We start from the raw sequence: 15273 nt of genomic DNA, 5'->3' as shown, positions 1-15273 counted from the left end.
GAGAAGTGAGGAAGCTGCAGAAGAGAATTTGGATGCTAGCAGAGGTTGGCTTATGAGGTGTAAGCAGGACGCCATCTCCATAGCATGGAGGTACAAGGTGAAATAGCAAGTGCTGCTGCAGAAGCTGCAGCAAGTTCTCCAGAAGGTCCAGTTCAGATCACCGATGAAGGTAGCTGCGTATAAACAGAAGATTTTCAGTGTAAACAGCCTTTTATTGGAAGAAGATGCCATCTAGGACTTTTCATAGCCAGAGAGAAAGCACTGCTTCAAAGCTTCACACAGCTGGCTGAATCTTGTTAGAGGCTAATGAAGCTGGTGACTTTTAAGTTTAAACCGGTGGTCAATGAGCATTCTGGAAATCCTAGAGCCCTTAAGAATTATGCTGAATCTCCTCTGCCTGTGCTCTATAAATGGAACAACAAAGCCAGGATGACAGCACATCTGTTTATGGCATGATTTACTGAAAATTCTAAGCCCTCTTTGAGGCCTATTGTTCAGAAAAATTTCTTTGAGAGTATTATTGCTCATATTACTGCTCATTGACAATGGACCTGGTCACCCAAGAGCTCTAATGGAGATGTGCAGAGATGCTGTTTTCATGCCTGTGAACACAACATCTGTTCTGCAGCCCTGGATAAAGGAGTAATTTTGATTTTAAAGTCTTACTGTTTAAGAAATACATTTTTTAAGACTATAGCTGCCATAGATAGTGATTCCTCCAGTGAATCTGCGCAGTCAGTTGAAAATCTTCTGGAAAGAATTCACCATTCTAGATGCTATTAGGAATATTCATGATTCACAGGAAGAGGTCAAAATATTAACATTAACAGGAATTTGGAAGAAGTTGATTCCAGCCCTCATGATGACTTTGAGGGGTTCAGGACTTTAGAGGAAGGAGGAATTGCTGCTGAGGTGGAAACAGCAAGGAAACTAGAATTAGAAGTGGAGCCTGAAGATGTGACTGAACTGCTGCATCATGATAATACTTGATCAGATGAGGAGTTGCTTCTTACGGATGAGCAAAGGAAGTAGTTGCTTAAGATGGAATCTACTCTTGGTAACAACGTTGTGAACATTTTTGAAATGACAACAAAGGATTTTTAATATCTTGACTGTTACCTAAACTTAGTTGATAAAGCAGCCGCAGGATTTGAGAGGACTGGCTCCAGTTTTGAAAAGTTTTACTGTGAGTAAAATGCTGTCAGCATCACATCCTACAGAGAAATCTTTTATTGTTGTCTTATTTTAAGAAATTGCCACAGCCACCTCATCCTTCAGCACCCAGCACCCTACCCTGATCAGTCAGCAGCCATCAACATGGAGGCCAGACCCTCCACCAGCAGAAAGATTACGACTTGCTGAAGGCTCAGATGATCATTAGCATTTTTTAGCAATAAAGTATTTTTAAATTGAGGTATGTACATTGTTTTTTTAGATATGATGCTATTGCATACTAGACTACAGTATAGTGTAAACATAATTTATGTGCTGGGAAACAGAAAAGTCGGGTGACTTGCTTAATTGTGATAAAATTGCTTTATTGAGATGGTCTAGAACAGAACCTTTGATATCTGCAAGGTATACCTATACTGTTAATATGGTAGTGACTAGCCACATATGGCTATTTAAGTTTCAATCAGTATGATTGTAAAAAAATTAAAAATACAGTTCTTCCATTGCACATGTCCTATTTCAGGTGTTCAGTACCCACATGTGGCTAGTGATTACCATATTGGACAGCACTTGTCAAAGAACATTTCCATCATCACTGGAGGATTTATTGAACGTTACTGGTCTAAAGATTGACAATAGTTAAGAGTAACAAAGTATTTTAAATATTGAATATAAAGAGTTTTGAAAATGCAAATTTTTAGCCTTTCCAGAGGCAGATCACTGCCTATTTCACAACAGGCAGATTGTATTGTCAAAGAGAAACAGAAATAATTACCCAGGAATCTAAAAGAGCTTCCTATATTTAATATTTATTTTCCTTTTAAGATGGGTAAAGGAAGTATTTAAAATATTAAGAGTAGCTGTAGGTGTCTAGAATTTACAGTTTGTTAACTTTTAACTCTAAGCGTACAGATAGATGTGCATAATTATTTTTGTCATTTTTTTATTATAAAAGTAATGCAGTGTAGTTATGGGGGAAATTGTACTAAATTCTATAAAGTAAAAAGTCAAAGTCTTTTACTGTTCTTCATCCCACATCCCATTTTCCAGAGTGAGCTATAATTGGGTGAATTTCCCCAAACTTTATAAATACACTTGCAAACATTTATACACAACAACCTAGATAATAATGTTACAGGCATTGCCTTTTCACTTAATGTGTCATGGCCCTTTTTCTAGACTGTGAGTGCATAGTCTTCTAGTACTACCAATAACAGCATTTATCAAGCATTTATACTATGTGCCGCTAATTCTAACAGCTCTCTAAGACACTTCATGAAGAACTTGAGATTCTAGGTAATTCTGTAATTTGCCTAAGAGCACATAGATAATTTATGAGGCCAGGAGCCAGGATTTGAAGCTAGGGAGCCTGACCTCAAAGTTCATGGGTTTGTTTTGTTTTGTTTTCCTAAGAGAGAGGGTTTCACTCTGTTACCCAGTCTGGAGTGCTCGCTGCTGCCATGAGCTCCTGGGCTTAAGGAACCCTCCCACCTCAGCCTCTGAGTAGCTGAGACTACAGGCATGTGCCACTGCTCCCAGCTAATTGTTAAAATTTTTTGTAGAGGTAAGGTCTCCCTATGTTGCCCAGAATGGTCTTATCTCCTGGCCTCAAGCACTTTCTGCTTTGACCTATGAAAGCGCTGGGATTACAGATGTGAGCCATCATGCACAGCTAAAGTTAATGTTTTAACCATAAAAATAGGTAATGCTTTAGTACACATATATGTAAATAAAAATTTAGATATTGCCAACATGAAATTAAGAATCTTAAACAAGGACCAGCTAAGACCCGGAGGGACATGGTTTCGCAAAGAATTGGAAACATTAAGTCATGTAAAAGTAGTTGGAGAAATATTTTTGTAATGTTGAATGAGTTTATTATTACTCTGTGGGAAAAAAAAAAATCTTAATAGTAACAGCACTGCAGCAGAACCAAGACTACCAAGCTTTAGTCAGTGACTCACTCATCTGAGCAAGTATGTGGTGAAGCAAGTTCTGTGGCTCCCTTAGGATTTGTGGTAATCAGGTCTGAATTATATTTTATCTGTTTAAGGGGAAGACAGAAGTATGGAGCACCCATTTTGACAGAATCATGTCACAGTTTACTAGTCATTTTGCTTTGGAATATAAGAAATATATTCTTGTGTTGGTTTTTCATTTTTATTGTTTGCCTATATAATTTCCATGCTGTTTTTTAATGATAGCTAAGATTATGTAAATTGTCCTATTTCAGTGACTAAGGATTTGTTGGGATATAAGTGGAGCATAGACTGTTTTCCCAAGGGTGCTTTACCAATAAATGGGAAGTCTCCTTCTTTTAGCTGATGTTTCCTTCAAAAGGAAAATTTTCCATATTATTTGAAGGAATTTGTTTTCTTTTCTTTTCTTTTTTTTTTTTTTGAGATGGAATTTTGCTCTTGTTGCCCAAGCTGGAGTTCAATGGTGCGAACTTGGCTCACTGCAACCTCTGACTCCTAGGTTCAAGTGATTTTCCTACCTCAGCATCCCGAGTAGCTGGGATTACAGACATGTGCCACCATGCCCGGCTAATTTTGTATTTTATTTATTTTTTTAATTAATTAATTTTTGAGACAGAATCTTGCTCTGTTGCCAGGCTAGAGTTCAGTGGCGCAATTTTGGCTCACTGCAACCTCCACCTCCCTTGTTTAAGCAATTCTCCTGCCTCAGCCTCCTGAGTAGCTGGGACTACAGGCGTGTGCCACCATGCCCAGCTACTTTTTGTATTTTTAGTAGAGACGGAGTTTCACCATGTTGGCCAGGATAGTCTTGATCTCTTGACCTTGTGATTCACCAATCTCAGCTTCCCAAAGTGTTGGGATTACAGGCGTGAGCCACCGCTCCCAGCCTAATTTTGTATTTTTTTTTTTTTTTTGAGACGGAGTTTCGCTCTTGTTACCCAGGCTGGAGTGCAATGGCGCGATCTCGGCTCACCGCAACCTCCGCCTCCTGGGTTCAGGCAGTTCTCCTGCCTCAGCGTCCTGAGTAGCTGGGATTACAGGCACGTGCCACCATGCCCAGCTAATTTTTGTATTTTTAGTAAAGACGGGGTTTCACCATGTTGACCAGGATGGTCTCCATCTCTTGACCTAGTGATCCACCCGCCTCGGCCTCCCAAAGTGCTGGGATTACAGGCGTGAGCCACCGCGCCCGGCCCTCTAATTTTGTATTTTTAGTAGAGACAGGGTGTCTCCATGTTGGTCAGGCTGGTCTCGAACTCCCAACCTCAGGTGATTCTCTTGCCTCGGCCTCCCAAAATGCTGGGATTACAGGTGTGAGCCATTGTACCTGGCCTTAAAGGAAATATTTCATGTTAATTTTTTTCCCATTGTAAATTGAAGCTTTTAGATTAGTTATGTGTCCTTCCCTAGAACTGAATTGACAGCTGCAGCCTTGAGAGATTCTCTGATTTAAATATGACCTGGAGAGGTGCCACAGTCCACTAAGAGATATGCTGACACAAGTGAAAGTATGTTTCCAAAGCTGTGCCACAATCTTACTAAAACTGTCTCATCATTGCACTGTTCTTTTAAAATTGTATATACATTTTTCTTGCAGATACACACTGGAAATGATTAAGCTAGTCCCACATAATGAAAGTGCATGGAACTATTTGAAAGGGTAAGAGGTTGTTGTTTTATTATTTAAAAAAACAAAGTGGCTATATGATATATCATGGAGTATATTCCATAGTCAGATTCCAAAAGGATAGTAAATAATTTTTCATTTTTCCAGACCTAAGAGCAGAAGTATAACAGCATTATGGAAACTCTGGAAAAGTGCCCTCTACCCTTTTCTGCACCTCCAAAACACCTGCCAACACCATTTGCAGAATAATCCACCAGTAAAATAATGCCATTTTAATTGTATTTATGAATATCGTAGTCTTTTTTTTTTTTTTTTTTTTTTTGAGACGGAGTCGCACTCTGTCTTGTCTCTAGGCTGGAGTGCAGTGGCACAATCTTGGCTCACTGCAGCCTCCACCTCCTAGGTTCAAGCGATTCTCCTGCCTCAGCCTCCTGAGTAGCTGGGACTATAGGTGCACACTACCATGCCGGCTAATTTTTGTATTTTTTTTTTAATTATACTTTAAATTCTGGGGTACACGTGCAGATCATACAGGATTGTTACATAGGCATACACATGCCATGGTGGTTTGCTGCATCCATCTCCCTGTCATCTATGTTAGGTATTTCTCCTAATGTTATTCCTCCCCAATCCCCCCACCAACTGCTGTCCCTCCCCTAGTTCCCCCACCCCTCAACAGGCCCTGGTGTGTGATATTCCTCTCCCTGTGTCCATGTGTTCTCATTGTTCAAGACCCACTTATAAGTGAGAACATGCAGTATTTGGTTTTCTGTTCTTGTATCAGTTTGCTGAGAATGTTGGTTTTCAGCTTCATCCATGTCCTTGCAAAGGACATGAACTCATCCTTTTTTATGGCTGCATAGTATTCCAAGGTGTATCTGTGCCACATTTTCTTTATCCAATTTGTCATTGATGGGCATTAGGGTTGGTTCCAGGTCTTTGCTATTGTAAACAGTGCTGCAATGAACATACGTGTACATGTGTCTTTATAATAGAATGATTTATAATCCTTTGGGTATATACCCAGTAATGGGATTGCTGGGTCAAATGGAATTTCTATTTCTAGATCATTGAGGAATCGCCACACTGTCTTCCACAATACATGAACTAATTTACACTCTTATGAACAGTGTAAAAGTGTTCCTATTTCTCCACATCCTCTCCAGCATCTGTTGTCTCCAGATTTTTTAATGATTGCCATTCTAACTGGTGTGAGATGGTATCTCAATGTGGTTTTGATTTGTATTTCTCTGATGACCAGTGATGATGAGCATTTTTTCATATGTTTGTTGGCTGCATAAATGTTGTCTTTTGTAAAGTGTCTGTTCATATCCTTTGCCCACTTTTTGATGAGTTTTTTTTTTTTTTTCCTTGTAAATTGGTTTAAGTTCTTGGTAGATTCTGGATGTTAGCCCTTTGTCAGATGGGTAGATTGCAATTTTTTTTCCCCATTCTGTTGGTTGCTGGTTCCCTCTAATGACTGTTTCTTTTGCTGTGCAGAAGCTCTTCAGTTTAATTAGACCCATTTGTCTATTTTGGCTTTTGTTGCCATTGCTTTTGGTGTTTTCATCATGAAGTCCTTTCCTATGCCTGTGTCCTGAATGGTATTGCCTAGGTTTTCTTCTAGGGTTTTTATGGTGTTAGGTCTTATGTTTAAATCTTTAATCCATCTGGAGTTAATTTTTGTATAAGGTATAAGGAAGGGGTCCAGTTTCAGCTTTCTGCACATGGCTAGGCAGTTTTCCCAACACCATTTATTAAACAGAGAATCCTTTCCCCATTGCTTATTTTTGTCATGTTTGTCAAAGATCAATTGGTTGTAGATGTGGCATTACTTCCGAGGCCTCTGTTCTGTTCCATTGGTCTATATCTCTGTTTTGGTACCAGTATCATGCTATTTTGATTAGTGTAGTCTTCTAGTATATTCTGAAGTCAGGGAGCGTGATGCCTGCAGCTTTGTTCTTTTTGTTTAGAATTGTCTTGGCTACGTGGGCTCTTTTTTAGTTCCATATGAAGTTTAAGGTGGTATTTTCCAGTTCTGTCAAGAGGGTCAATGATAGCTTGATGGGTATAGCGTTGAACCTATAAATTACTTTGGGCAGTATGGCCATTTTCATCATACTGATTTTTCCTAACCATGAGCATGGAATGTTTTTTCATCTGTTTATGTCCTCTCTTATTTCCTTGAGCAGTGGTTTATAGTTCTCCTTGAAGAGGTCCTTCACATCCCTTGTTAGTTGTATTCCTAGATTATTCCTCTTTGTAGCAATTGTGAATGGGAATTCATTCATGATTTGGCCCTCTGTCTGTCTGTTACTGGTGTATAGGAATGCTTGTGATTTTTGCACATTAATTTTGTTTCCTGAGACTTTGCTGAAGTTGCTTATCATCTTAAGGAGATTTTGGGTTGAGACGATGGGGTCTTCTAAACATACAATCATGTCGTCTGCAAATAGAGACAATTTGACTTCCTCTTTTCCTAATTGAATACCTTTATTTCTTTTTCTTGCCTGATTACTCTGGCCAGAACTTCTAATACTATGTTGAATAGGAGTGGTGAGAGAGGGCATCCTTGTCCAGTGCCAGATTTCAAAGGGAATGCTTCCAGTTTTTGCCCATTCAGTATGATACTGCTGTGGGTTTGTCATAAATAGCTTTTTTTTTGACATATGTTCCATCGATACCTAGTTTATTGAGAGTTTTTAGCATAAAGCACTGTTGAATTTTGTCAAAGGTCTTCTCTGCATCTTTTGAGATAATCATGTGGTTGTTGTCTTTGGTTCTGTTTCTGTGATGGATTACATTTATAGATTTGCATATGTTGAACCAGACTTGCATCCCAGGGATGAAGACAACTTGATAGTGATGGATAAGCTTTTTGATGTGCTGTTGGATTCAGTTTGCCAGTGTTTTATTGAAGATTTTCGTATCGATGTTTATCATGGATATTGGCCTGAATTTTTTTTTTTTTTTTTAGTTGTGTTTCTGCCAGGTTTTGGTATCGGGATAATGTTGGTTTCATAAAATGAGTTAGGGAGGATTCCGTCTTTTTATATTGTTTGGAATAGTTTCAGGAGGAATGGTACCAGCTCTTCTTTGTACGTCTGGTAGAATTTGGCTGTGAACCGTCTGATCCTGGACTTTTTTTGGGTTGGTAAGCTATTAATTGCTGCCTCAACTTCACACCTTGTTATTGGTCTACTCAGGGATTCAACTTCTTCCTGGTTTAGTCTTGGGAGGGTGTAAGTGTCCAGGAGTTCATCCATTTCTTCTAGATTACTGGTTTATATGCATAGAGGTGTTTGTAGTAATCTCTGACGGTAGTTTCTATTTCTGTTGAATTGGTGGTGATATGCCATTTATCATTTTTTATTGCATCTATTCAATTCTTCTTTCTTTTTTATTCTGGCTAATTGTCTATCTATTTTGTTGATCTTTTCAAAAAATCCCAGCACCTGGATTTATTCATTTTTTTGAAGGGTTTTTTGTGTGTCTATCTTCCTCAGTTCTGCTCTGATCTTAGTTATTTCTTGTCTTCTGCTAGCTTTTGAATTTGTTCGATCTTGCTCCTCTAGTTCTTTTAATTGTGACATTAGGGTGTCAATTTTATATCTTTCTTTGCTTCTCATGTGGGCATTTAGTGCTATAAATTTTCCTCTAGACACTGCTTTAAATGTGTCCCAGAGATAGTGGTACGTTATGTCTTCGTTCTCATTGGGCGAAGAACATCTTTATATCTGCCTTTGTTTCATTTATCCAGTAGTCATTCAGAAGCAGGTTGTTCAGTTTCCATGTAGTTGTTTGGTTTTGAGTGAGTTTCTTAATCCTGAGTTATAATTTGATTGCACTGTGGTCTGAGAGACTGGTTGTTATGATTTCTATTCTTTGACATTTGCTGAGGAGTGGTTTACTTCCAATTATGTGGTCAATTTTAGAGAAGGTGCAGTGTGGTACTGAGAAGAATGTATATTCTGTGGATTTGGGGTGGAGAGTTCTGTAGATGTCTATTAGGTCTGCTTGGTCCAGACCTGAGTTCAAGTCCTGGATATCCTTGTTAATTTTCTGTCTCATTGATCTGTCTAATATTGACAGTGGAGTGTTAAAGTCTCCTACTATTATTTTATGGGAGTCTAAGTCTTTTTGTAGGTAGTTAAGAACTTGCTTTATGTATCTGAGTGCTCCTGTATTGGGTATATATATATATATATATATCTCTAGGATAGTTAGCTCTTTTTGTTGCATCGATCCTTTTACCATTATGTAGGTCCTTCTTTGTCTCTTTTGATCTTTGTTGCTTTAAAGTCTATTTTATCAGAGACGAGAATTGCAACTCTTGCGTTTTTTTGCTCTCCATTTGTTTGGTAAATCTTCCTCCATCCCTTTATTTTGAGTCTATGTGTGTCTTTGCACATGAGATGTGTCTCCTGAATACAGCACACTGATGTCCCTTGACTCTATCCAATTTGCCAGTCTGTGCCTTTTGATTGGGGCATTTAGCCCATATATATTTAAGGTTAATATTGTTATGTGTGAATTTGATCCTGCCATTTTGATACTAGCTAGTTGTTTTGCCCATTAGTTGATGGAGTTATTTATTGTGTCAATGGTCTTTATCATTTGGTGTTTTTTTGTAGTGGTTGGTACTGGTTATTCCTTTCCATGTTTAGTGCTTCCTTCAGGAGCTCTTGTAAGGCAGTCCTGGTGGTGATGAAATCTCTCAGCAGTTGCTTGTCTGTAAAGGATTTTATTTCCCCTTCATTTTTGAAGCTTAGTTTGGCTGGATATGAAATTCTGGGTTGAGAGTTCTTTTGTTTAAGAATGTTGAATATTGGCCCCCACTCTCTTCTGGCATGTAGGGTTTCTGCTGAGAGATCTGTTGTGAGTCTGATGGGCTTTACTTTGTGGGTAACTTGACCTTTCTCTCTGGCTGCCCTTAGCACTTTTTCCTTCATTTTAACCCTGGTGAATCTGATGATTATGTGCCTTGGGATTGCTCTTCTTGAGGAGTATCTTTGTGGTGTTCTCTGTATTTCCTGGATTTGAATGTTGGCCTGCCTTGCTAGGTTGGGAAAGTTCTCCTGGATAATATCCTGAAGAGTGTTTTACAGCTTGGATTCATTCTCCCTGTCACATTCAGGTACACTGATCAAACATAGATTAGGTCTTTTCACATAATCCCATATTTCTTGGAGGCTTTGTTCATTTCTTTTCACTCTTTTTTCTCTAATCTTGCCTTCTTGTTTTACTTCATTGAGTTCATCTTCAATCACTGATATCCTTTCTTCTGCTTGATCAATTTGGCTATTGAAACTTGTGTATGCTTTGCGAAGTTCTCATGCTGTGTTTTTCAGCTCCATTAAGTCGTTTATGTTCTTCTCTAAGCTGGTTATTCTAGTTAGCATTTTGTCTAACCTTTTTTCATGGTTCTTAGTTTCTTTGCATTGGTTTAGAACATACTCCTTTAGCTCAGAGAAGTTTGTTATTACCCACCTTCTGAAGCCTGCTTCTGTAAATTTGTCAAACTCATTCTCCATCCAGTTTTGTTCTCTTGCTGGTAGGGAGTTGTGATCCCTTGGAGGAGGAGGGGCATTCTGGTTTTTGGTGGTTTCAGACTTTTTGTGCTGGTTTCTTCCCATTTTCGTGGATTTATCTACCTTTGGTCTTTGAAGTTGGTGACTTTCAGATGGGGTCTCTGAATGGATGTCCTTTCTGTTGATATTGAAGCTATTTCTTTCTGTTTTTTAGTTTTCCTTCTAACAGGTCCCTCTGCTGCAGGATTGCTGGAGGCCCACTCCAGACCCTGCTTGCCTGGGAGTTACCTGGGGGAGCTGCAGAACCACAAGGATTGCTGCCTGTTTCTTCCTCTGGTAGCTTTGTTCCGGAAGGGTACCTGCCAGAGGTCAGCCAGAGTGCCCCTGTATGAGGTGTCTCTTTGGATATACAGGGGTCAGGGAGCTACTTGAGGGGGCAGTCTGTCCCTTATCAGAGCTCAAGTGCTGTGCTGGGAGCTCCATTGTTCCCTTCAGAGCTGCTGGGCAGGGACATTTAAGTCTGCTGAAGCGGAACTCAGAGCCGCCTCTTTTCGCAGGTGCTCTGTCCCAGGAAGGTGGGGCTTTATTTATAAGTCTCTGATGTGTTGCTGCTACGTTTTTTCAGAGATGCCCTGCCGAGCAAGGAGGGAGTCTAGTCACAGTCTACCTGCAGAGGCCTTGCTGAGCTGTCGCGGGCTGTGCCCAGCTGCTGTGTAAACTTCCTTGCAGTTTTGTTTACACAGGGAAGGTTAGAACTGCCTCAGTAATGGCAGATACCCCTACCCCCACTGAGCTCGACCATCCCAGGTCGAACACAAACTGCTGTGCTGCCTGCGGAAAATCTCAAGCTGGTGGGTTTCAGCTTGCTGGTCTTTGTGGGTTGGGACCTACCAAGCCAGATCACTTGGCTCCCTGCCTTCAGCCCCCTTTTTTTCATGGGAATGAGTGGTTCTGTCTCGCAGGTGTTCCAGACACCGGCCAAAATGGCCACCCAGTTTTGTGCTGGAAACCTGTGGGGCTGGTGTTGTCAGTAACAGCAGGAATCTCCTGGTCTGTGGGATGTAAAGACCGTGTGAAAAGTGCCATATCTGAGCCTGAGTGACTGGAAAAGTCCCTGATGGCCTCCCTTGCATAGGAGGGGGATTTCTCTGGCCGCTTGCACTTCCCGGGTGAGGCAACACACCACCCTGCCTCGGTTTGCTCTCCTTGGGCTATACTCACTGTCCAACCAGTCCTATTGAGATGAACCTGGTAACTCGGTTGGAAATGCGGAGATCACTTGTCTTGTGTTGCTCTCGCTGAGAACTGCACTCCAGAGCCGTTCCTATTCAGCCATCTTGGTGGAAGTCCAAATTTTTGTATTTTTAGTAGAAACGGGGTTTCATGATGATAGCTAGTATGGTCTCGATCTCTTTGACCTCGTGATTCACCCGCCTCGGCCTCCCAAAGTGCTGGGATTATAGGTGTGAGCCTATGCACCTGGCCAAATCCTATAGTCTTTATATCAAAGAATGGAACACATACACCCCCAAGCTCTGCTTCGCTCAGGAACACAGTAAAGCAGGCTAATTTACAAGAAGAGTTTTCCAATGGACAGCCAGCCTTTCTGTTTTTGTTTCTAGAGATTAACACCTACAAGTTAACTTACTCCTCAAATAGAAAAGATTTCACTTGCCACTGACATAACCTAGTTCCTTGTTGAACTTAAAGGTCTTTAAGGAAACTAGGCTCAAAGAACGCGAAGTATGGAACCAGTCATCCTTGGAGATATGTCAGGGGAGGGGCCTGTAGTATCTGGAGAGCTTGAGGGATGAGAAGCCATCTCAAGAAAAGACAAGAGGGCCGGGCGCATTAGCTCATGCCTGCATTCCCAGCACTTTGGGAGGCCAAGGTGGATGGATCACTTGAGGCTAGGAGGTCAAGACCAACCTGGCCAACATGGTGAAACCCATCTCTACTAAAAATACAAAAATTAGTTGAGCATGTTGGTACATGCCTGTAATCTAGCTACTTGGGAGGCTGAGGCATGAGAATTGCTTGAACCCAGAAGTGGGGGTAAGAGTGAGCTGAGATCATACCACTGCACTCCAGCCCAGGTGACAGAGACCCTGTCTCAAAAAAGAGACAAGAACATCGCTCCTGGTTTTGTCCTTCACTTTTTAAGATGGTTTATTTTGCATGTTGTACGTATTAAGTTATAAATGAATACTTTTAAACTTCATTTTTTAAAACTTAATTCTATTTAGCTCTTAATTATCTTTTTTTTTTTTTTTTTTTTTTTAGACAGGATCTGACTCTGTAGCCTAGGCTGGAGGGCAGTGGCATGATCATGGCTCACTGCAGTCTCGATCTCATAGGCTCTAGGATTCTCCCACCTCAGCCTCCCAAGTAGCCAAGACTACAGGCATGGCTGATTTTTTAAAAATTTTAGTTAGAGATGAGATCTTGCTGTTTTACCCAGGCTGGTCTTAAACTTCTGGGTTCAAGCGTTCCTCTGCCTCTGCTTCCCAGAGTATTGTGATTATGGGCATGAGCCACTGTACCTGGCCAGCTCTTAATTATCTAATTATTTATGATAAGACTCATGTAATTTAAAAGTTTCATTATAGTTTCAGCCTCATTCATTCAGAATAACTTTCGCTCTCTTGTTTGTGTTTCAGGCTTTATTTTCTCTTAATCTTTCTGCTGCTTTTGTTCTTCCTTCACAAAATCAAGTGTTTGTTTTTTGTTGTTGTTTTAGGATTTTGCAGGATCGTGGTCTTTCCAAATATCCTAATCTGTTAAATCAATTACTTGATTTACAACCAAGTCATAGTTCCCCCTACCTAATTGCCTTTCTTGTGGATATCTATGAAGACATGTTGGAAAACCAATGTGACAATAAGGAAGACATTCTTAATAAAGCATTAGAGGTAAGCTGGTGGGGCTCAGTGCATTCATTTTTGGTATTTCAGAATGGTCTGCCCATTGCCACTAATATTCATGCCCCCTTTCAACATTGTTACTCAGAATTCAGTACAAGGCTATTTCTGGTTAGGGGCAGCATTGACATCACGTAGGAACACAGCCTGTGTCTCTAACAGCATGCCACATTTGAATGTGATCTGAATTAAATTGTATTGGCTCAAAGGCATTTGCCCTTGAGATTGAATTACCTATTACTTTAATAAATTTTTATTTTTCATTTTCAGTTATGTGAAATTCTAGCTAAAGAAAAGGACACTATTAGAAAGGAATATTGGAGATATATTGGAAGATCTCTGCAAAGCAAACACAGCACAGAAAATGACTCACCAACAAATGTACAGCAATAACACCATCCAGAAGAACTTGATGGAATGCTTTTTTTATTAAGGGAATTTATGCAGGAGTTTAAAACTAGAGTGATCCTTCCCTTTGCCTGTGGTGTAAAAGTGCATCATACAGGTATTGCTTTTTAACAAGAACTGATGCTCCTTGGGTGCTGCTGCTACTCAGACTAGCTCTAAGTAATGTGATTCTTCTAAAGCAAAGTCATTGGATGGGAGGGGAAAGAAAAAGTCCCATAAAGGAACTTTTGTAGTTTTATCAACACGTAATCTAATCCCTTAGCATCAACTCCTCCCTCAGTGGTACACGTGTCAGGATTTGTAGCAGTAATGACTGCCGGTCACTTGTTTGTAATGAATATGAGGTAGCCGAAGTTTGGTTCAGTAAGCAGGGAATACAGTGGTTCCATCAGAGCTTGTCTGCACACTCACAGAATCTTGCTATCACTGTAACCAACTAATGCCAAAAGAATGGTTTTGTAATAAAATTATAGCTGTATCTAAAAACAATGGTACAGTAGTTTGATTTTTTAATAGCATTTAACTATATGTTATACAAGACACATTGTCTCAGCTTAGAAAAGCAATTGAAGAAGAAAATATTGCTATAAATCTTTAAACTAGGAACATGATGTATTGGAGGAAATGTTAAAATGTGAATTGGTCAGTTCTTGACTGAAAGTGAGAAAATCCGCTCAAGGTAGTTTAAATCCAAAGGGTTTATTCAGGTATATAAATATCTCACAGAAGAATTGCCTAATCTTTTAGAAGTACATTCCCAAACCATAGTACACAACTGGACCATCCCGTTGCTGCCGCCTGTCCAGAATCAGAAAACTGCTAGATGAGGAATGAGGAGCCACAACCCTGGCTGCCAGCTCCAGGACCATGCTGTCTCTGCATGTTCCATAAAAAGCACATCTACTGCTTTTCCTGTGTAGTGTGGTTCCAAATTATGGCTCACTGCAGTGCATCTGATTGGAAAGAACTAACAGGATGTCTTTTTTTTTTTTTTGAGATGGAATCTCTCACTGTTGTCCTGGCTGAAGTGCAGTGTTGCAATCTCAGCTCACTGTAACCTCTGCCTCCCAGGTTCAAGTGATTCTCCTGCCTCAGCCTCCCAGTAGTTGCCACTCAAGTGTATTTTTTTTTTTTTTTTTTTTTTTTTTGTATTTTTAGTAGATACGGGGTTTCACCATGTTGGTCAGGCTGGTCTCAAACCCCTGACCTCGGGTGATCTGCCCGCCTTGGCCTCCCAAAGTGATATGATTACAGGCATGAGTCACCGCTATATATAGCTAGCTAGCTAGATTTTTTTTTTTTTTTTTTTTTTTTTTTTTTTTTGAGACAAGTCTCACTCTGTTGCCAGGTTGCAGTGCAGTGGTGTGATCTGGGCTCTGCAACCTCTGCCTCCCAGGTTCAAGCGATTCCCCTGCCTTAGCCTCCCGAGTAGCTGGGATCACAGGTGCACACCATCATGCCCAGCTAGTTTTTTGTATTTTAATAGAGACAGGGTTTCACTGTGTTGGCCAGGATGGTCTCGGATCTCCTGACGTCATGATCCACCCACCTCAGCCTCCCAAAGTACTGGGATTACAGATGTGAGCCACCATGCCCTGCCAGGAAGTCTTAAAATCTTAATTGCAAAGGAATTT

The 15273-nt window shown here is 40.3% G+C and overlaps 1 protein-coding gene across 2 annotated transcripts in view; it reads left to right on the top strand.

The window, feature by feature from the left end:
* FNTA (farnesyltransferase, CAAX box, alpha) overlaps positions 1-14128 on the top strand; it is a 52342-nt gene extending 38214 nt beyond the window's left edge. The window contains exons 7-10 of one of the 2 annotated variants that reach the window (XM_032288040.1): positions 4750-4812; positions 12021-12077; positions 13051-13222; positions 13502-14128. In XM_032288040.1, the coding sequence (XP_032143931.1) occupies positions 4750-4812; positions 12021-12077; positions 13051-13222; positions 13502-13624 (415 nt within the window). In that variant the 3' untranslated portion in view covers positions 13625-14128. The remainder of the gene's footprint in view (positions 1-4749; positions 4813-12020; positions 12078-13050; positions 13223-13501) is intronic. The other variant, XM_032288041.1, reaches the window with a different exon arrangement.
* Positions 14129-15273: the final 1145 nt, after the last annotated feature.

This window comes from Sapajus apella, unplaced genomic scaffold (assembly GCF_009761245.1).
Source record: "Sapajus apella isolate SASKATOON/1434 unplaced genomic scaffold, GSC_monkey_1.0 scaffold21, whole genome shotgun sequence".
Lineage (NCBI taxonomy): Eukaryota > Metazoa > Chordata > Mammalia > Primates > Cebidae > Sapajus > Sapajus apella.
The sequence above is the reverse complement of the archived record's forward strand: the minus strand, read 5'-3'. Positions and strand labels throughout refer to the sequence as shown.